Source organism: Pan troglodytes, chromosome 9 (genome assembly GCF_028858775.2).
Source record: "Pan troglodytes isolate AG18354 chromosome 9, NHGRI_mPanTro3-v2.0_pri, whole genome shotgun sequence".
Lineage (NCBI taxonomy): Eukaryota > Metazoa > Chordata > Mammalia > Primates > Hominidae > Pan > Pan troglodytes.
Genome location: NC_072407.2, coordinates 31,056,709 through 31,080,002, shown reverse-complemented (window position 1 = coordinate 31,080,002; position 23,294 = coordinate 31,056,709). Strand labels below are relative to the sequence as shown.

The following is a 23,294-nucleotide window of genomic DNA, read 5'->3' as shown; positions in this document are numbered from 1 at the left end:
CATCATATATCTTGATTCATCAATTTATTCTGGGCTAGAATCTCCTATTATGCCTTACTGAAGTTTGAGCTTAAAGACTGTGGTTCCTCATTACATGGGCATATTGTTTTCTTTAGATATCTTTCCTTTATATTCCCTATTGAGATCTGCTCTTCTATGATGATGAGATTGTACCAATTTTCAGTTTGGAATTTTTCTTTTTCAAGTATCTAGCACATATGTGACATATAATGTAGCCGATGATTGCTGGTATTTTCATCTGTAGCTATTCTTAACTAACTAATAGATAACACAGGATCACTTTCTTCCAAGTTTTCTGGTCATTCCAGCTTCACCAAACATTTCTATATTCTTGATTGGAATTAGGTTCATAATTGACCAGTCTTTTCACTGCCTTCTTTAATTCTATTGAAGTGAAACTATCTACCAGGTAGGTAAATTTTTGCTAGAAATCAAACCAATGTAAGACTAAAGTTTTTTCATGGCAATTGTCCACCTTGGAGATACTCTCATGTGCTTAATCAGGAATAGAACATGATTGTTCTTCATGTAAGGGGAGCTCAAACATAAGATATTATAAGGCACTTTTCTTCTCTCCTGTCTTTTTCCCAAATGTTCTTTAATGTGCCTTTGCTCTTATGTTTATGGCGCTTTAACTAGAAGAAAAAGGGGAGACAGAAAGGATCTAACAAGTTTTGAGCATCCACAGTGTGCCAGACACTGTGCTAAGTACTTACAGTTTATCATTTATTCTTCATCTCCCAAGGCTAATAGGCATCGCCTCTTTTAAATATGGAAAAAGTGAGGCTCAGGTCATTTATGAAACTAAGTCAAGTTCACAGAAAAAGGTCAAAACCAGCTCTTCTGACTCCAAAGTGTATGCTCTTTCTGTTAACACCATGTTATTTCATGAGTGAAGCACTTTCTTGATATAGTGTACTCTTTTACCTTCTCTTCTAACAAATTCTAACAAAATTCTTTTTGAAAAATGTGTATGTGTGTGATGTTCCTCTCCCTGTGTCCACGTGTTCTTCTTGTTCAACTCCCACTTATGATTGAGAACATGTGGTGTTTGATTTTCTGTTCTTGTGATAGTTTGCTGAGAATGATGGTTTCCAGCTTCATCCATGTCCTTGCAAAGGACATGAACTCATCCTTTTTTATGGCTGCATAGTATTCCATGGTGGGGGGATAGGGGAAGGATAGCATTAGGAGAAATACCTAATGTAGGTGATGGGTTGATGGGTGCAGCAAACCACTATGGTACGTGTATACATTGTAACAAAACTGCACGTTGTGCACATGTACCTCAGAACTTAAAGTATAATAAAAAAAAAGAAAAGAAAAATGTGTATGTTTTCATTTGTATATGAAAGCCTTGCTGTTTCAATGTTACCAGTGAAGTGATGCCTATTTCCTAGGCTTACTTTCTTTCCTATTGATATTTGTGGCTTGGTTTAGGGATAAATATAAATGTAGGGTGGAATAATTGATGAAGGTCTTCATTAGGATGTGAGTAAATCTTATAGAATGGGTAGGTAAAGTTTGACCAGTCAGAAAGAGAAGAATAAGTCATGCAGGAGGCAAGCAGAACTTGGACAATAAAAGAAGTCCACATGCTCGTGGAGGGGGTACCAGATTGTGGGAGGATTGGAAAGCCCCAGTGAAGAATTTTATTCTGTAGGCAATGAGACACATGAGCAAGGGGAACGAGAGATGATTGTGAGCCTCAGGGGGATTGCCCTTAGAATTGTGCAAGCTGGGTATGAACAGAGGCCATGTTATGTCAGTAATACAGACATGGGATGATAAAAGGCTCCAACTAAGCTGTTGGCAAGAGAGACAATCTATATAATCTTTCCCTCCATAAGCCTAACTTAAATATAAGTCATCTCTGTACAAACAGCAAATATGCAATAAAATCAAAAGCCAATGGGAGACAATAAGAAAGCAATTTTAATAATAATATTCTACATTTTTCAAGAACAAATATTTTGTTCAAGAGGGTCAAGAAAACTTTTTTTTGGTTTTTTTTTTTTTTTTTTAGATGGTGGATTGGAGACATTGTTAGTATGCCTCTCCCTTTTGGAAAGACGAAATAGTGTGTAGAGATTCACACTGTGAACTTCTTTCCAAGAAGCAACCCAGGAACTTAATAGGAAAACTGAAAGAAACCACAGGCCCTTTGAAAGAAGTGGCAGGCTGTAGTCTTCACTGTAAGCCAGGTGGAAAACTGTAAGTCCCCAGAGTGCGAGGGCAGATAAACTGCCTCTGGGATATACCCTCCCACTGGGGAACCTGGCAATGCAGCCGGTGGGGAAAGGCCTTAATCCTACCCGGCACTGGAGCTGATTTAGGGGGTGGTAGGGAATATAAAAGTAGGAGCAGCAGCGGGAAGACTTTTGTGCATTCCCAGTCTCCAGCATGGATGGAGGGAAGCCATTTTTGGTCCTACTTCACAGGGGACCTGACAGAAGTCTGTCAGCGAACACAGGTGGCAGTCACAGGTTGAGAGAGGCTCCCAACTGAAATTCGGGATATAATCTCAAGTGCAGATAAACACCCTTGGCCAGAACTTAAGGGTGGGTGGGAAATGTGCTGCTGCCACAGGTACAGGAGCTGGGTGTTCTGGCTTTGTGGGTGGACTGAAAGGGGTGAGATCTGAAAGTCATGGTAGCTGTCTTCTGGGGAGTTCTGAACATAGACTGCTTAGGACTTAGCTAGCTGCTGCTAGTGGAGAGCGCTGCAAGTCTGAGACCTGCCTTGCCAAGTGAATGGGAGCTGAGTGGGGCTTATTGCCACCTGCTACTCCCCACTTTTTGCACAAACTCTTCTGTGCAGCAGAGACAGCTGTGCTTCTCTCTGTAACATTACCCTAGTGGCAAGAGAACTGCCCTCCAATTTCACAAAAACTGCTGCTTGCCCTGCATGTGGAGAGCCAGAGTGCGGCCCTGTCTGACCCAGCCCCTACCTGGCTTTGTCCCTCCACCCACTCTGGTAACTTAACACAATGGACAGAAAGTTTTGGGAGCTTTATGGCCCTACTCATTGTCTGAGAATACAGAATACCTCCCCTAGGTAACAAAGCAAGCACAAATCCCACTGCTACTAACACAGCTGGTGCTCTTTTGCAAGTACCCCCTCCTGGCTGGAGGCCAACTGACACAGTCCATTACAGCATCTGCAGGTAGAATAACAGTGTTCAAGAAGGAGAAAATGTGTGTGTTACCTCAGCTATCACCATTGCCTGCAGCACCATGGCTAACCAGGAGGTCCTGAGTCTGCCCAAGTGACCAGTTCATTACTTCTTCAGCCAGCATTTGAGAAAGCCAACACACTAAGGTTATTTATAACCAAGGAACTTTATAGGGTCCACGTCACTCCCCTGACATCTCCACCAGAGCTAGTGCTGGTATCTGCTGCTAGGAGACTAGAGGACAGATCACATCACTGGATCCCTTGCAGACATTTCCCAGCACCAACCTGGAGTGTGGCAGCCCCACTAGGTGGCTAGACCCAGAGGAGCAGCAGCATTCACAGTAGTCTGGTTCTCAGAAAATCCTACTCCTAGGTGGAGAGTGAATGTACCACATTAAGAGAACACCTTGGGAGATAAACAAGTCTGGATGGCAGGCCTTGAGTCCCAGAACTTTCTGCTGGTGGGAAGTGTCTTTCAGTAGAGGCACAGATACAGTGCTCGGCTCAGTGGGGAAAGTCTGCAGCTCTGTCCCAACTGTCAGGCAGCCCTTGTGCTCACAAAGGGTCCTGGAGAAGAGGAATTCTGTTCCCTCCTGCCAATCACTGCAGACACAGCTAGGGCTTCTCCCGTAGGAGTTCAGCATGAGTGCACCTATAGCCAGCGTTTCTGGAACACTTCAGGGTGACTGGATCCCCACAAGAGAAGTGCCCTCTGGGTTCAGGCTTGGCATGAGGGGTAGAGTCACAATTCATCTCTACTTGGAATATCAAATATTCAACTCTACTTGGAATTTCATTCCTGCAGATGAAAAGAGATGCCTGTCTGATTTGAATAGCTGCAGCACTGGGTCAGGAGTGTGACTGGGAGGTGGATTGCTTTCCTGCTGGCCTGGCAAGGGAGAGGCCATCCTTCCCCCTGGTAAGATCTCAGTGCATTTCACTGAGAGATCCCCCAGCCACCTCTGTCAAGACTGGGACCTCTGCCGATGATTGGGTGTTGCATTTACCCACCTGCTTCAGCCACAGCTGGTTTCTATGCAGGGATACCTCTCCTACTGGGGAAAAATAAACAAAAATGTGCACACCATTGGGGAATGAGATAAGCTTAAAGAGACCTCTGCTATTCCAACCTCATAAGAGACAGTGAACTTAGTCATACACCAAGCACATCATTACTACAGCCAGCATCTGAGAAAGTCATCATACAAAGACTATAACGAGAAACTCTTACAGAGTCTTCACCCCTGAAAGCACCAAGAGCTGAATAAGGCTGCAATAAACTATAAACATTAAAGTCACATCCTTCAGGGGAAAAAAGAAATAAAACAGTCAAATAAAAAGAAGTCAACAATAATTAAAAGAAATAGTCTATCCAAATGAGAAGGAAACAGAAAAATAATTCTGGCAAGTATGAAAAAACAGGGTTCTTTAACATCCCCAAGGTACCACATTAGCCACTGTCCTCCGGACCCCAGAATAGTAGATCCACTGACAGCTTGTACCATGTACCTAGAAAAGCCACAGACACTCAATGCCAGGCTGTGAAAGCAGCCACAGGGGCTATACCCTGCAGACCCACAGAGGCAGAGCTGCCCAAGACCTTGGGAGTTCACCTCTTGTGGCCTGAATGTGAGATATGGAGTCAAAGGAGATCATTTTAAAGTGCTAAGATTTCATGACTGCAAAGTTTTCAAACTTTTTATGCTCTTCTTCCCTTTTAAATGTAACTATCAGTTTTAGCTAATCTCTTTGTTCACACATATGAGTATAGACATTTATAAACAGCCAGGTCACATCTTGAATGCTTTGCTGCTTAGAAATTTCTTCTGCCAGATACCCTAAATCATCTTTCTCAATTTCAAAGTTACACAGATCTCTAGGGCAGGGGCAAAATGCTGCCTTTCTTCTTGCTGAAGAGTGACCTTTACTCCAGTTCCCAATAAATTTCTCATCTCCATCTGAGACTACCTCAGCCTGGACTTCATTGTCCATATCACTATCAGCATTTTGGTTAAAACCATTCAACAAGCCTCTAGGAAGTTCCAAACTTTCCCACATCTTCCTGTCTTCTTCTGAGCCCTCCAGACTGTTCCAACTTCTGCTTATTTCCAAAGTCATTTCCACATTTTTAGGTTTTTTTATAACAGTGCCCCACCCCCAGTACCAATTTTCTGTATTAGTGCATTCTCACACTGCTATAAAGGACTACCTCAGACAGGGTGATTTATGAAGGAAAGCGGGTTTAATTGATTCACAGTTCCACAGGCTTATAGGAAGCATGACTGGGAGGCCTCAGGAAAGTTACAGTCATGGTGGAAGGTGAAGGGGAAGCAAGCATCTTTTTCACATGGTGTCAGGAGAGAAAGAGCAATGGGGGAAGTGCCACACACTTTTTTAAATATTATACTTTAAGTTCTAGGGTACATGTGCACAATGTGCAGGTTTGTTACACATGTATATATGTGCCATGTTGGTGTGCTGCACCCATTAACTCGTCATTTACATTAGGTATATCTCCTAATGCTATCCCTCCCCCTTACCCCCACCCCACAACAGGCCCCGGTGTGTGATGTTTCCCTTCCTGTGTCCAAGTGTTCTCATTGTTCAGTTCCCACCTATGAGTGAGAACATGCAGTGTTTGGTTTTTTGTCCTTGTGATAGTTTGCTGAGAATGATGGTTTCCAGCTTCATCCATGTTCCTACAAATGACATGAATTCATCCTTTTTTATGGCTGCATAGCATTCCATGGTGTATATGTGCCACATTTTCTTAATCCAGTCTATCATTGATGGGCATTTGGGTTGGTTCCAAGTATTTGCTATTGTGAATAGTGCTGCAATAAACATACGTGTGCATTTATCTTTATAGCAGCATGATTTATAATCCTTTGGGTATATACCCAGTAATGGGATGGCTGGGTCAAATGGTATTTCTAGTTCTAGATCCCTGAGGAATTGCCACACTGTCTTCCACAATGATTGAACTAGTTTACAGTCCCACCAAGAGTGTAAAAGTGTTCCTGTTTCTCCACATCCTCTCCAGCACCTGTTGTTTCCTGACTTTTTAATGATCGCCATTCTAACTGGTGTGAGATGGTATCTCATTGTGGTTTTGATTTGCATTTCTCTGATGGCCAGTGATGATGAGTATTTTTCATGTGACTGTTGGCTGCATAAATGTCTTCTTGAGAAGTGTCTGTTCATATCCTTCACCCACTTTTTGAGGGGGTTGTTTGTTTTTTTCTTGTAAATTTGTTTGAGTTCATTGTAGATTCTGGATATTAGCCCTTTGTCAGATGAGTAGATTGCAAAAATTTTCTCCCATTCTGTAGGTTGCCTGTTCACTCTGATGGTAGTTTCTTTTGCTGTGCAGAAGCTCTTTAGTTTAATTAGATCCTATTTGTCAATTTTGGCTTTTGTTGCCATTGCTTTTGGTGTTTTAGACATGACGTCCTTGCCCATGCCTATGTCCTGAATGGTATTGCCTAGGTTTTCTTCTAGGGTTTATATGGTTTTAGGTCTAACATGTAAGTCTTTAATCCATCTTGAATTAATTTTTGTATAAAGTGTAAGGAAGAGATACAGTTTCAGCATATGGCTAGCCAGTTTTCCCAGCACCATTTATTGAATAGGGAATCCTTTCCCCATTTCTTATTTTTGTCAGGTTTGTCAAAGATCAGATGGTTGTAGATGTGTGGTATTATTTCTGAGGGCCCTGTTCTGTTCCATTGTTCTATTTCTCTGTTTGAGTACCAGTACCATGCTGTTTTGGTTACTGTAGCCTTGTAGTATAGTTTGAAATCAGGTAGCTTGATGCCTGCAGCTTTGTTCTTTTGGCTTAGGATTGACTTGGCAATGTGGGCTCTTTTTTGTTTCCATATAAACTTTAAAGTAGTTTTTTCCAATTCTGTGAAGAAGTCATTGGTATCTTGATGGGGATGGCATTGAATCTAAAAATTACCTTGGGCAGCATGGCCATTTTCACGATATTGATTCTTCCTGTCCATGAGCATGAAATGTTCTTCCATTTGTTTGTGTCCTCTTTTATTTCGTTGAGCAGTGGTTTGTAGTTCTCCTTGAAGAGGTCCTTCACGTCCCCTGTAAGTTGGATTCCTAGGTATTTTATTCTCTTTGAAGCAATTGTGAATGGGAGTTCACTCATGATTTGGCTCTCTCTTTGTCTGTTATTAGTGTATAAGAATGCTTATGATTTTTGCACATTGATTTTGTATCCTGAGATTTTGCTAAAGTTGCCTATCAGCTTAAGGAGATTTTGGGCTGAGATGATGGGGTTTTCTAAATATACAATCATGTCATCTGCAAACAGGGACAATTTGACTTCCTCTTTTCCTAATTGAATACCCTTTATTTCTTTCTCTTGACCGATGCCCTGGCCAGAACTTCCAACACTATGTTGAATAGGAGTGGTGAGAAAGGGCATCCTTGTCTTGTGCCAGTTTTCAAAGGGAATGCTTCCAGTTTTTGCCCATTCAGTATGATATTGGCTGTGGGTTTGTCATAAATAGCTCTTATTATTTTGAGATATGTCCCATCAATACCTAATTTATTGAGAGTTTTTAGCATGAAGGGCTATTGAATTTTGTCAAAGGCCTTTTCTGCATCTATTGAGATAATCATGTGGTTTTTGTCTTTGGTTCTGTTTATATGCTGGATTATGCTTATTGATTTTTGTATGTTGAACCAGCCTTGCATCCCAGGGATGAAGCCCACTTGATCATGGTGGATAAGCTTTTTGATGTGCTGCTGGATTTGGTTTGCCAGTATTTTATTGAGGATTTTTGCATCGATGTTCATCAGGGATATTGGTCTAAAATTCTCTTTTTTTTGTTGGTGCCACACACTTTTAAACCATAGATCTTATGAGAACTCGTTCACTATCATGGGAACAGCAAGGGGGAAGTCAGCCCCCATGATTCAATCGCCTCCCCCCAGGCCTCTCCTCTCACACGTGTGGATTACAATTTGACATGAGATTTGGGTGAGGACACAGAGCCAAACAATATCACTTTACAAGCCCAAAGGGATTGGGATCCTATCTTTAGCCCTTTTTTTTGTTTTTTTTTTGAGATGGAGTCTTGCTCTGTTGCCCAGGCTAGAGTGCAGTGGTACCATCTTGGCTCACTGCAAGCTCTGCCTCCCAGGTTCATGCCATTCTCCTGCCTCAGCCTCCCTAGTAGCTGGGACTACAGGTGCCTGCCACCACGCCTGGCTAATTTTTTGTATTTTTTTTGTTTTAGCAGAGATGGGGTTTCACTGTGTTAGCCAGGATGGTCTCGATTTCCTGACCTTGTGATCTGCCCTCCTTTGCATCCTAAAGTGCTGGGATTATAGGCATGAGCCACCGCAACTGACCTCTTTAGTCTCTTTAAAGAGAATAATTGTCAGGCAAGAATTTTGTATCCTGCAAAACTAAGTTCCATAAATGAAGGAGAAATAAAGTCATTTTCAGACAAGCAAATGCTGAGGCAATTTGTTACTACTAGACAAGCCCTACAAGAATGCTAGGAGTTCTGAAACTTGAAACAAAAGGTTGATGTGCACCAGAATAGAATCTCTTGAAAGCGTAAAACTCACAGGCCTATAAAACAATAATATAATGGGAAAATAAAGTAGGTAACAATCAACATGATGACGGAGAAAGTATCTCACATCTCGACATGAACATTGAATGTAAACGGCCTAAATGCTCCACTTAAGATACAGATTGGCAGAATGGACCAAAAAAAAAAAAAAAAAAAAAAAAAATCAATCACAAACCAAATATCTTCTGTCTTCAAGAGACTCACCTAACACATAAGGATTCATACAAATTCAAGGTAAAGAAGTGGGAAAAGATACTCCATGCAAATAGAAACCAAAAGCGAGCAGAAGTAGCTATTTTTATATCAGATTAAACAGACTTTAAAGCAACTATATTAAAAACAAAAAAGAAAGAGGGTCATTATACAATGATGAAAGAATCAATCCAACAAGAAGATATTACAATCCTAAATATATATGCCTCTAACTCTGGAGCTCCCAAATTTATAAAACAATTACTGTTAGACCTAAGAAGTAAGACAGACAGCAACATAATAATAGTGGGGAACTTCGATACCCCACTGACAGCACTAAACAGATCACTGAGACAAAAAGTCAACAAAGCAACGATGGACTTAAACTACACTCTGTAACAAATGGACCTGATATTTATAGAACATTCTACCCAATAACTGCAGAACACACATTCTTACTAACACATGGAAGGTTTTCCAAGACAGACCATATAATAGTTCACAAAACATTTCTCAATAAATTTAAGAAAATCAAAATTATATCAAGTACCCTCTCAGAACACAGTGGAATAAAACTGGAAATTAACTCCAAAAGGAACCCTGAAAACAATACAAACACATGGAAATTAAACAATCTTCTCTTAAATGATTTTGGGGTTAATAATGAAATCAAGATGGAAATTTAAAAATTCTTTGAAATGAATGATATTATTGACACAAGTTATGAAAACCTCTGTGATGCAGATGTTGACTACTATACATCACATAAACAGAATTAAAAACAAAAGCCATATAATCAGTTCAATAGATCAGAAAAAGCATTTGATAAAATTCAGCATCCCTTTAGGTAACCCCCACTAATGAACTAGGCACTGAAGGAACGTACCTCAAAATGCTAGGAGGTGAATAAAGGCCATATATAACAAACCATCAGCCAACATCATACTGAATGGAGAAAAGTTAAAAGCATAACTTAAAAGTTAAAAGGTTAAAAATTAAAAGTTCCAGTTCCTGAGAACTGGAACAAGATAAGGATGCCCGCTTTCACCAGTTCTATTCAACATAGTACTGCAAGTCGTAGCTTGGGTAATTGGACAAGGAAAGAAAAAAGGGCAACCAAATTGGAAAAGAGGAAGTCAAATTATCACTGTTCACCGATCATAAAATAGTATACCTACAAAACCCTAAAGACTCCTCCAAAAGACTTCTAGATTTCATAAGCAAATTCAGTGAAGTCTCAGGTTACAAAATTAATGTACACAAATCAGTAGCACTACTATACACCAACAATAACCAAACTGAAAATCAAACCATGAACTCAGTCCTTTTTACAATAGCTGCAAAACAAAATCCAGGAATATTTTTAACCAGGGAGATGAAAGATCTCTCTAAGGAGAACTACAAAACATTGCTGAAAGAAATCATACATGACACAAACAAATGGAAACACATCCCATGCTCATGAATTAGAAGACTCAATATTTTAAGAATGACCACATTGCCCAAAGCAATCTACAGATTCAAGCCAATGCCTATCAAAATATCAACATTATTCTTCCCAGAATTAGAAAAAAAAATCCCAAAATTCATATGGAACCAAAAAAATAAAAAAGAGCCCAAATAGCCAAAGCAATCCTAAAAAAAAAGAGCAAATCTGAATGCATCATCTGAACTGATTTCAAATTTTTTACTATAATGCTATAGTTACCAAAACAGCATGGTACTGTATAAAAGTAAACACATAGAACAATGGAACAGAATAGAGAACACAGAAATAAAGCTAAATATCTGCAACCAATGGATCTTTGACAAAACATACAAAACTATAAATTGGGGAAAAGATACCTTATTTAATAAATGGTGCTGGAAAAACTGAATAGCGACATATAGAAGAATGTAACTGGGTCCGTATCTCATACCTTATAAAAAATCAACTCAAGATGGATTAAAGACTTAAATTGAAGATCTGAAATAATAAAAATTCTAGAGGATAACCCAGGAAAAACTGTTCTGGACATTGGCCTATGCAAAGAATTTGTGACTAACACCCCAAAAGCAAATGTAACAAACAAAAATACATAAATAAATGGGGACTTATTAAACTAAAAAGCTCTGTATAGCAAAAAAGAAAAAAAAAATTACCAGAGTAAACAACCCACAGAATGGGAGAAAATATTTGCAAACTATCCATCCCAACAAAGGACTAATATCCAGAATCCACAAGGAACTCAAACAAATCAGCAAGAAAAAAACAACCCCATCAAAACGTGGGCAGATGACATGAATGGACATTTCTCAAAAGAAGATGTACAAATGGCCAACAAACATGAAAAAATGCTCAGCATCACTAGTCATCAGGGAAATGGAAATTAAAACCACCATGAGATGCCATTTTGCCCTCACCAGAATGGCTATTATTAAAAAGTCAAAAAACAACAGATATTTGCATGGATGTGGTGAAAACGGAAGCGTTCACTGTGGGTAGGAATGTGAATTAGGACAACCTTTATGGAAAACAGTATGGAGATTTCTTAAAGAACTAAAAGTAGAACTACTATTCAATCCAGGAATCCCACTACTGGGTATCTACCCCAAAGGAAAAAAGTCATTATGTAAAAAAGACACCTGAAAATGTATGCTTATTACAGCACAATTCGCAACTGCAAAGTTATGGGACCAATCTAAGTGCCCATCGACTAATGAATGGATAAAGAAAATATGGTATATACACACCATGGAATACTACTCAACCATAAAAAGAATAAAATAATGTCTTTTGCAGCAACTTGAATGAAGCTGGAGGCCTTTATTCTAAATGAAGTAACTCAGAAATGGAAAACCAAATACTGTATGTCCTCACTTGCAAGCAGGAGCTCAACTATGTTTTTTAAAAATTTTTATTTTATTTTATTTTTGAGATGGAGTCTCGCTCTGTCGTACAGGCTGGAGTGCAGTGGCGCAATCTCGGCTCAGTGCAACTTCCACTTCCTGGGTTCAAGCAATTCTCCTGTCTCAGCCTCGGGGTTCAAGCAATTCTCTTGTCTCAGCCTCCAGAGTACCTGGGACTACAGTCGCATGCCACCACGCCTGGCTAATTTCTGTATTTTTAGTAGAAATGGGGTTTCACCATATTGGTCAGGCTCAAACTCCTGAACTCAGGTGATCCACCTGCCTTGGCCTCCCAAAATCCTGGGATTACAGACGTGAGCCACCGCGCCTGGCCAGGAGCTCAACTATGGGTATGCAAAAGCAACAGAGTGGTGGTATAATGGACTTTGGAGACTCAGAAGTGGGAGCGTGAGAAGAGGTAAGAAATAAAAAATGACATATTTGTTACAACGTACACTACTTGGGTGACGGGTGCGCTAAAACCTTAGACTCCACCACTATGCTATTGATTTACGTAATAAAAAACACTCTCCAAAAGCTATTGAAATAAAATTAAAAAAAGAAATAAACCTATTTTAAAACAAACAAAAAAGAAAACTCTCAGAGTTGCTGTCTATAGTTACTTACAACCACTTTCAAGGAAATCTTTTGAAAAAAATAATGAGTTGATATGTATGGTGCAACACTACCCTTCACCCAACATTGCACTGCTTGAGAAGTTAAGTATATACTATTATTATATCTGTTGTGCAGATAAGGATATTGAAGCATAGAAAGGTTAAATAAGTTGCTCAAAATCACAGACTTAGCAAGGCCTAGGGCCAAAAACACTCTTAATTTCAGTGCCCTACTTTCTTATTGATTAATAACAAAGTTACTGATTGAGAAAAATATAAAATTTTAAGAAAAAAAGAAAGAAAAAGGAGATGATTTTTGGATAGAGTAGAACTTAAACATTTTTATTTAATTTGCTAAGCCAGAAATTAGGCAAATCCATAGTATGTATGAATGTAAACATCAACAAATTCTTAAAATTGGCAAATCAATAGTATGTATGAACGTAAACATCAACAAATTCTTAAAATTTTTTTTTTTTTTTTTTTTTTTTCCCTGAAGGGATAGCCCAGAGCTATTCCATGGATGGGCACATTTGGAAGTTTGGTTCTAAAATCTAAAAGAAGAAATTTAAGTGTGCTGAAGATAACTGCAACTCCAAACCTAACGCTGTGTAGTTCTATGTTCTGCCATTTTGAAGCAAAGTGGAACCAGAAGTGAGAGGTAATGGTTTTTGAATCAATTGTCCCCTTTTTTATTGTCTGGCGAATCTGCTGACATATAGGCACTAGCAAAATTGGCAGGCTAAATTTATCCCTTATGTGTACATTTGGTAAACCTGAAGCCAGTGTAGAAAGTATTCCAACTTTACTTTTGGAAACTGGAACACTTTGGAATTTTCTAAATGTATAAGTTCTAAACTTGTAGCCCAACTGCCAATGTTATAAAACTTATTCCTGGGCTGCAACAAAACAAAACAAAACAAAAACCAAAAAACCACACACACAAAAACACAAAAAAGCCTAGCTTGTAGAAATGGAGCTCGTCATTCACTAAGGAAAGCCCATTCTATTTTGTTTTCCTTGTTTAAAAAGTAATAACTTTACTTTAATATAACTACAAAAAATATTTTTCCAAGAGCAAAAAAATTAGAATATTTTCCTTAATTCTCAATGTGGCAACTAAACTAAAAAGGTATAAAAAGGGAATGGACTGTAATAATTATTTCTGGAAATATATTTGCTTTAGGTTCTCAAAAATATCCTCAAACTTTGCCTTGGCTTTTTAAATATTTTAAGATACCAGCTTTTCAAGGTCCCGTCTAGCACTAACATTGTCTTATGAAGTTGTTAAGTAATGAGAAAATAATTTTTGAAGAAGAATATAATTAATATACCTCTTACTCAAGCATTTAAAAAGTAATAGATGTAGTAGTATACAGGCTTTTAAAAAACTTTATTTAATACATCAATACATCTAGTAAAATAGACTTATTTTTAATATTTATATCTGAACATGTGGTATGTGTTTTCTAGCTGGAAGTATGGATGGAGTTTAGAAAAGGAAAGAGGAAGATAAGTTTATCTGGAGCTTACAAATGAAGCCCAAAATTAGGCAGATTTTGCGGGAGCAACCTGCAGATTAGTGGCACCTGAGAAAAGCACAGGGCACTGCAGTGTGCTTCCCAGGTTCTGAGTCTCCCCTGGTAGGTTTACAGTTAGAACAAGGGCAGCCCCATCTTGCATAGGTACGTTAGACTCTTTAGATGTTATGCCTGATTTTACCAAGTGCAGTGCAGAAAATGAGAATAATAGATTACATATAATTCAGAAAAGAATAGGACACATTGAAAGACATCAATATGGCACAGAGGAAAAATGAAGCAAGGTACACATTCATAAATTGACATGCATTTGAGATAGCTGTATTCACTTAATCAAAACCCCAAAGATATTTCTCTGAAAGTCAATAGGTCCCTTTGCAAGAATTATACCAGTGAGAAAATTATGGCAATGAAAGAGATCTGATCTAACCCACCTCCTCCATCTTGCCTTTCCCTTAATCATTCCTGGGCTTAGGCTAAGCTGTCTTTGAGAGATATTTAATTTATAGTTTTAAATGGGAATAGGCCTTCCCCAAGAACTCAGTGGCCTTTGCAAAACTAATGAAAGACCATCAGGTTAGGGGAAAGAGAGGAGCCTGATTCTGCTAAGGCATAGAAACAGATTGTCAGCCATTCCTGCAGGTAACACCACTATTGTATATGGGCCTTTGAGATGTTTTTTTCGTTGTTTTTTTTTTTCATGTCTGACACCTATGGCTCCACTGGACCCCATGGGTCTACCTGGACCCACCAATCCTGCCCCTGTGGCCCCACTCAGAAATGATTTAGCCCACAGGAGGATGGCTTTGACCCCCTGTGATTTCATCTCTGCCCCAACAAATCAGCAGCAAGCCTAGTTGCTGCCACTCCTTTCCCAGAATGCCTTTGAAAAACTCCTAACCTATGAGCGTTGGATAGATTGATTTGAGTACTAACTCCATCTCCCCCATGGCATGGCTGGCCTCATGTCTATTAAACTCCTTTTTTACTGTAAAACCATGGTCTTTCTTTGAGCAGCAGGCAGGAAGAACCCCTCAGACAGTTATAATAAAGTCACATGCATTTGAGATAGCTATATTCATTTCACAGAAACCCTAGAGATATTTCTCTGCAAGTCAGTATGTCCATTTTGCATATGACAGGCAAAACAGAACAAAGACATGCTCCTTAAACATATAAATCCAGTGAGCTATTCTCCCACCTGTGTATCTGAGTTATGAGTTTGGGTGAGTTTAGGGAAGGAATCTTAGTCTCTCTTGGGAATGGAATGCATTTCAGAAGATGATGTGGTGGCTTAATTGCTCTAAGGCAGCTGTTTTGACAGGGCTGTTTGGAAGCCATTCTGACCTAGCAGCCCTGATACTGTTGGGACATCCTAACGCAGCTTGAAAAAAAACAACAACCCACCAAGTCTTGCTAGTTCTTTTTATAATTACCAAACAATAGTGAAACAATACACTTACCCCATCCCTGATTTGCATTGCAGGCTCCCACCTCTGAGAATTCAAGATTGGATGTAGCAAGGCTTAGAGATGGGGGCAAAATATCACATGGGCGAGGCATATTTCTTTTTTACATTAATTGAATTAAGAAAAACACACAAGATTTTTGCTTTATGACAAGGCTTTGTAAAAATGGCCTCTGCACCAAACCAAATCTGGTTTTTGCACTATCATAAAATCTCCATCTTCAAGTAAATATATGGTTCTCTGCAAGAAAGGAAGAACTCTCTACTTTTTCTTGCCATGTACAAGACGAATAGATTTTAGAGGGTCCTAACAGTTATTTGTGAGTTTTCACTTCCTCTTATGGAATGCTACTTTTGAAACAAAGGAGTGCGTTATAGCTATAGACTGAAGGGCTATAATCTGATTAAGTAGATGGTAAAGACTGCCATGAGAGAGGCATAAAGAATTGTGGGGAAATATTCTTTTTTTTTTTGACTGTGCAATGTACTCCATCCCTGGATTACTGAGAAAACTGAGCAGCCTGTCTCCATGGAAATAAAATATTTTCTTCAAGTTATAGCTTTTTAAATCTCAATATTCTATAAAAAATATTATTAAAGTTAGAGATTAATACAAAAATACTTCAGTACCAATTCAAAGAGATAAATCAAGCATCTATCATTCTGATATTGAGGATTAATAAAAAGAACAAATATTTAGCTTCATATGTATATCATACTATATAGTGATTTTTTTTTCCATTTTGGTCCTGCCAGTTATATGTTGGGAATGTTGCATCTCAAAGTTAGTGACAAAAATGAGCATATAATTATGCCAAAATTTCACATGAGAGCTAAATTATAATTAGTACATAAAAATCTTGTCTCTAATATGATTTAAAGTCTTCCATTTTCACCCATATGTTTGGAAACATGTACTGCTAAGCTTCAAGTGTTAGGATTTCAGTTGAGAGAGACTAGAGAATATGGCCGGCAACTTGCTGTCCTACAGGTCATGTATGTTCCTTTTGAATACAGATTCTACACCCTCCTCCATCCTCCCTGCCTCTCAAAATTTCTTTGTTTTTTACAGGACTATTTCTAGGTCATGCTACGGTTACCCTGACCCCAGTCACTCCCTATGCTGGTCCATCCAAACTCAGAGCCACGATCAAGGCCCTTCTACAACACAGATCTGATTACTTCACTCTCTTTTGTGGGGTAAATATAAGCCAAGAGCCAAGCAGGTGCACTGTGGAGGAGGGGAGAATGCAAGAAGAAAAAAAGAAAGCCCGCCAGGCGCGGTGGCTCATGCCTGCAATCCCAGCACTTTGGGAGGCCAAGGTGGGTGGATCATGAGGTCAAGAGATCAAGACCATCCTGGCCAACATGGTGAAACCCCATCTCTACTAAAAATACAAAAATTAGCTGGGTGTGGTGCCGGTAGTCCTTGTAGCACCTGTAGCTACTCGGGAGGCTGAGGCAGGAGAATCACTTGAACCCGGGGGCAGAGGTTGCAGTGAGCCGAGATCGCTCCACTGCACTCTAGCCTGGTGACAGAGGAAGACTCCGTCTCAAAAAAAAAAAAGAAAAAAAAAAAAAAAGAAAGCCTAGGAGACATGTACAAACTTGTAGGCATTTGAGAAGTTATGTTCATTTGATTAAAATCAGAAAGACACAACTCGGAAAATGTAAAATACAGATGAAAAATTGAAAGCAATCATCTTCTTAAACTTATAAAGATCTTAAACTCATTTCTCTGGCTTTAAAAGAAGAGCATCAGTATGGAGAAGCTAAGGGGATGGCATATCTGAGCCCTTGTTGGGAAAACTCTTAATCACCTGCAGGTTTAGGACCAAGCAGGGCATATAAGCCACTTCATGGTTTGGCCCCTTCCTTCTCTGTTGCCTAACAATTTTAACTTCACCAATATTAAACTAATTGCAGTTTTCCAAACCTATCCTACTATTTTACCCTTTGATGATTTTCTGCCTGCCTTTTTCTTTGTTGAGAATTTCCTTACTTTCTATCTATCTTTGCCTGACAAACTGATTGATTCTCCAAAGTGCAACTCAAGTATTACCTCATTTCTGAGGATCATTCCTTCATCCCTTCAAGTTCCTTCTTCTGTGTCATCATTAACTTTCTATGTGTGGTTTTAATGTACTTCAAGTAATGTCTTATACTTATTTTCTCATGGCTATTGTTCCCTTTCAGACTTGATAAGTCCTCAAGGAGAGAATCTATGTCTTTTAAAAAAATCTTGATATTTCCTTACAGAGGTCCTGGCACAAAACAGATACCCAATATATGTGCAACTGAATAGAAATTTATGAGGGAGTGATAATTATCCGTGTCTTCCTTTCAGCTATGACTGTGTCCCATGATAAAAGTTTTTTGGATGATGATCATTTGTCTTGTCATTTTTGAGTTCAACAGCAAGTGCCAGGGGGAAGATCAAGGAAAAATTGTCTACATCTTGATTCCAGATTTTAAAAGCTCTGTTACCCTTACTCCAAGGGTTATGCTTGCAGAAGAGAAAACATTACTACTGGGACTAAAAAACAAAATCCTTTCACAAATGTAACTGAGTTTGTTTGCATGCTCTGGAATATAAATGTTTGAAAATCTGCAATGGCAATGAAATAAGGTATCAAATTCTACAGGCAAAAGGCCATAGAACCAATATTCCAAAAATGGCTCATTAATTTCTTTTTTTTACCCACCAACTGCACAGCTTGAGAATGTATTTTAAAAATCTGATCTTGTTTTAAACTATTAAAATATTTTCCAGTGTCTAAATAGCAGCCAGTTCTTATATTATTCATGATTGCAGCCTGTCATTGTGACCAGTTTTTTCCACTACTTAATTGAGTGTAGTATCATTTCCATTTTGCTACTGCCCGATAGTACTGAAAAATGTAAGCTATAAAACTGCACTCATCAAGAAATATTAATGGAGGAGGATGTCCATATCCTTTTACAGTGCTTAAAAGCTTAAGCTGTAATAATAAAAAGTTGGCATGTATTTCCTGAAAAAATCAAAAGGAGAACTTGAAGGAAATGAAAGTAAAATCCAATAGGATTACAAAATTAGAGCAGAGTTAAGGAAAAATATTTTGAGTACCAGAAGAAGTCTAAAATAAATTAAAAAAAAATACATTTGTGACACTGCGATGTGACCCAGACAATCGGTACTAAATTATGTAATTGGAGACTCCTTGAAGAATTTAGCAATGCACTCATTGGAGGAAGGCAATAAAAACATCTTTCCCTGGATACCCATCTGGATTTAACCAGCTAGATACAGGGAAAAATGAACTGGTAGTTTAGAGAGAAAGCACTAGGACAAAACCTTGTCAGCCATCAGAATGGTGAGACTAAGGAAATGGAGGAACCAAATTCTTGACATGGCTAGTCTATGCTTAAAGAGGGAGGGGACAGTATCATGCTCTATTATTGATAACCAGAAGAAATGGTGAACCTATTTGGTTCAAGTTGATTAGTAACATCTTCATACCTAGTAAAGTGTCGTAAGTCTCATTTAAAGCCAAGGAGAGTTACCACACATGTTTAAGAATTTCAGATTTGAAAGGAGTTAAGGTAAAATCTCTCTCTTGGTATGTGGCTAAGAATTTCCAGGAGAGGTGTTACAAAACTCAACAAGGCTGGTATATTAGTCTGTTCTTGCATTGCTATAAATAAATACCTGAGACTGTGTAATTCATAAAGAAAAGGGATTTAATTGGATCACTGTTCTACAGGCTTTATAGGAAGCATGGTGCTGACATCTGCTTGGCTTTTGGGGAGGCTTCAGGAGACTTAAAATCATGATGGAAGCTGAAAGGGGGAGCAGGCAGATCACATGGCAAAAGCAGGAGAAACAGATACAGGGAGGTGTTGCTACACACCTTAAAACAACCAGATCTTCAAAGAACTCATTTGCTATTGTGAGGATAGTACCAACAGGATGGTGCTAAACCATTCATGAGAAATCATCCCTTGTGATCCAGTCACCTCCCACGAGGCCCCACCTCCAACATTGGAGATTACAGTTCAACATGAGATTTGGGTGGAACATGCAAACCATATCATTTTGCTCCTGGCCACCCAAATCTCATGTACTTCTCACATTGCAAAATACAGTCATGCCTTCCCAGTAGTCCCTGAAAGTCTTAACTCATTCTAGCATTAACTCAAAAGTCCGAAGTTCAAAGTTTCATCTAAGACAGGGTAAGTCTCTGCCACCCATAAGCCTGTAAAATTAAAGACAATTTATGTACTTCCAAGATATAATGGAGTTATAAGCATTGGGTAATCATTCTCATTACAAAAGGGAGAAATCAACCAGAAGAAAGGGGAGTACAGGGCCCATGCAAGTCCAAAACCCAGCAGGGCAGTCACTAAATCTTAAGGCTCCAAAATTATCTCCTTTGACTCCATGTCTTGCCTCCAGGACACAATGGTACAAGGGATGGGTTCCCAATGCCTTGGGCAGCTCTGTCCCTATGGCTTTGCAAAGTTTGGCTCCAGAGGCTGCTGTCACAGGTTGTTGAGTGCCTGTGGCTTTTCCATGCTGAGTATGCATGCTGGCGGTGGATCTACCATTATGGATCCTGCAGGACAGTGGCTTTCTTCCCACAGCTCCATTAGGCAGTGCCCCAGTGAGGACTCTAAGTGGGGCCTCCAACTCATTTTCCCTCTGCATTTCCCTAGGGTTCTTTGTGAGGGCTCTGCCCCTGCAGCAGGCTTCTGCTTGGGCACCCAGGCTTTCTTATATTTACTATTACTTTTAATGGCAAAAACCGCAATTACTTTTGCACCAACATAATACATCCTCTGAAATCTAGAGAGCGAACATCAAGCCTCATTCATTCTTGCACTCTGTGTGGCCACAGGCTTAAAGCCACATGGAAGCCACCAAGTCTTACAGTAGCTTATGCCCTCTGGAACTATGGCCCAACCTGTACCTGGGCCCCTTGGAGCTGAGGCTGGAGTGGGAGCAGCTGGGATGTGGGAGCTGCCTCCCGAGGCTACACACAGGGCAGTGGAGCCCTTGGCCCAGGAAAGCATTCTTCCTTCCTAGGCCTCTGGGTCTGTGATGGGAGAGGCTGCTGTGCAGGTCTATGAAATGCCTTTGAAGGCTTTTTCTTGTTGTCTTGGCTATTAGCACTGGCTTCTTCTTATATACAAATATCTCTAATAAGTGGTTGATCCACAGTCTGCTTGACTTCCCTTCCCAAAAAAGCTTTTTCTTTCTCTTCCTAGACATGAATAGGTTACAAAATTTTCAAACTTTTACACTCTGCTTTCCTTTTAAATATTAAAGTTCCAACTTATTTGTTTGCTCCTGTATCTGATCATAGGCTGTTAGAAGCAGTCATGTTACTTCTTAAACACTTAGTTTGCTGCTTAGAAATTTATTTCACTAGATAGCCTAGGTCATCACTCTCAATTTCAAACTTTCACATATCCCTAGGGCATGGATACAATCCAGCCAAGCTCTTTTGCTAAGGCATAGCATATGTGACCTTTGCTTCAGTTCCCAATAAGATCCTCATTTCCATCTGATACCTTGTCAGCCAGGCATTCACTGTCCATATCACCATCAGCATTTTGGTCACAACCATCTAACCGGTCTCTACAAAGTTCCAAACTTACCCTGTCCTCTTCTGAGCTCTCCAAACTCTTCCAACATTTGCCTGTTACCCAGTTCCAAAGCTGCTTCTAAATTTTAGGTATCTTTATAGCAATGCCCCACTTCTCAGGACCAATTTTCTGTATTAGTTTGTTCTTGCATCACTATAAGGAAATACCTGAGACTGGGTAATTTATAAAGACAAGAAGTTAAATTGGCTCATGGTTTTGCAGGCTATACAGGAAGCATGGCACTGACATCTGCTCAACTTCTGGAGGGGCTTCAGGAACTTACAATCATGATGGAAGGTGAAGGGAGAGCAGGCAGGTCACATGAGGAAAGCAGGAGCAAGAGAGAGAGGGGAATGCTACACACTTTTAAATGACCAGATCTTGCAAGAACTGTTTTTCAGTCTGTCTTTGATTCACATAGTTTCATGTAATAAATCTTCAAAATAGTCAGAGAATGAATTGTAAACAGCCCTTACTCCTTACCAGTTCCTCTGCTTGAGTTCTATTACTGTGTATCTCCTAAAATTTATATTTAAAAATATTTCCACCTGTTTTAAGTATTTATTTTGCTTCTTTGCTCAGCAATAAAGTCCTCTTTATCCACTGAATCCACCCTTGCAGTTTTTCTGAACATTGTTCTGTTTATGGATCCCCTTGAAACCTATATAAATTCTTCCTAGACAAACGTGGCTTTGTGTGCATGTGTGTGTACATGCACACACACAGACAAATTGTCCCACACTCACTGGCATTTGCAGTGCTATGCGTACCGTTTCATGGGTTCATCAATCCCGTAATTCCATCTATGAATACCAGGTTAGGAATTCTTGCTTTGTTGATTTGTGTTGTTCTGGCCTTAGACAAAATTGTTATAAAGGGCCAGTCTGCCTCTAGTTCATCCTGCTTCTTTGTAGTGAACACTTACGGAGTGTCTGTGGTATGCTGTGCCAGGTTTTGCTTTAGATGACAAAGACACAAGTTTGCTGGCCTTATTTTGTTTCTTTCTCTATAGAATGTCTAGAATTACTCTATACTCCTTTTCATCTTTACCCAAATGATCTTTGTCGGTAAAACTTTAAACACACCACATAATTTTCATGTCACATATTTTAATCAAAGCACAAAAGTTTGAATTTTCTGTGAGCAAATTTCTTAATAAAAATCCTTTACTGTAAGGGTTTAAAAAGACATTGAAGACTTTGGCAAAGTTACCTGGAAAAAACAATTCTCTTTGGAGCTTTGCTCTGGCCTGCTTGGAAAAGCATCTTTTCTTCAGCCAATCAGCCTGGAATTCACTGTAATGCTCATCGGGCCATGTGATGTACACCTTATAACACAAAAAGCAAATTTCACCTATGTGGATTTTATTTCCGTTCTCCACTATTGCTCTGTTTTTGAATGTTGTTTAAGATAATCAGGGCTTCCAATTATGCTTTGCTTAATCTTTTTTTTTTTTTTTAGACGGAGTCTTCCTCTGTTGCCAGGCTGGAGTGCAGTGGCGCAATCTCGGCTCACTGCAACCTCTGCCTCCCAGGTTCCAGCGATTCCCCTGCCTCAGCCTCCCAAGTAGCTGGGATTACAGGCACGCGACACCACGCCTGGCTAATTTTTTGTATTTTAGTTGAGACGGGGTTTCACCATGTTGGCTAAGACAGTCTCCATCTCCTGACCTTGTGATGCGCCCGCCTCAGCCTCCCAAAGTGCTGGGATTACAGGCGTGAGCCACCACGCCAAGCCAGCTTAATTTTTAAGATAGAGATTAAGCATACGCTTTTGGAAAACAAGGAAGCCAAAGTAATACATCTGAGGTCTGAGGCCCTTAAATAGCACTCAAGAAATAGAGCATGGATAGATCTATAGTTCTTGACCTACATCCTCTAAACCTGGGATCCCCAAACTTTCTGTGATAACTGAAGCTAGTTATCAATTAAGATTCCTGCCAAGAGTATTAGAAATAGTAATGATGCAGCTGGGTGTGGTGGCTCATGCCTGTAATCCCAGCACTTTGGGAGGCTGAGGCAGGCAGATCACAAGGTCAGGAGTTTGAGACCAGCCTGGTTAACATGGTGAAAACCCGTCTTTACTAAAAATACAAAAATTAGCCGGGCATGGTGGCCCATACCTGTAATCCCAGCTACTTGGGAGGCTGAGGCAAGAG

At 39.5% G+C, this 23,294-nt stretch overlaps 1 protein-coding gene and 1 long non-coding RNA gene across 5 annotated transcripts in view; one reads left to right on the top strand and one right to left on the bottom strand.

The window, feature by feature from the left end:
- Positions 1 to 23,294, bottom strand: part of BBOX1 (gamma-butyrobetaine hydroxylase 1) — an 87,742-nt gene that overhangs the window by 48,709 nt on the left and 15,739 nt on the right. For all 4 annotated transcript variants that reach the window (XM_009460124.4, XM_016920592.3, XM_016920591.3 and 1 more), the window contains one exon: positions 22,349 to 22,463. In XM_009460124.4, the coding sequence (XP_009458399.1) occupies positions 22,349 to 22,463 (115 nt within the window). The remainder of the gene's footprint in view (positions 1 to 22,348; positions 22,464 to 23,294) is intronic.
- The window catches only part of LOC107967049 (uncharacterized), a 181,740-nt gene that overhangs the window by 144,035 nt on the left and 14,411 nt on the right, over positions 1 to 23,294 (top strand). The window contains exons 5-6 of the long non-coding RNA XR_010147519.1: positions 12,999 to 13,160; positions 16,581 to 16,831. This is a non-coding gene — a long non-coding RNA (uncharacterized LOC107967049). The remainder of the gene's footprint in view (positions 1 to 12,998; positions 13,161 to 16,580; positions 16,832 to 23,294) is intronic.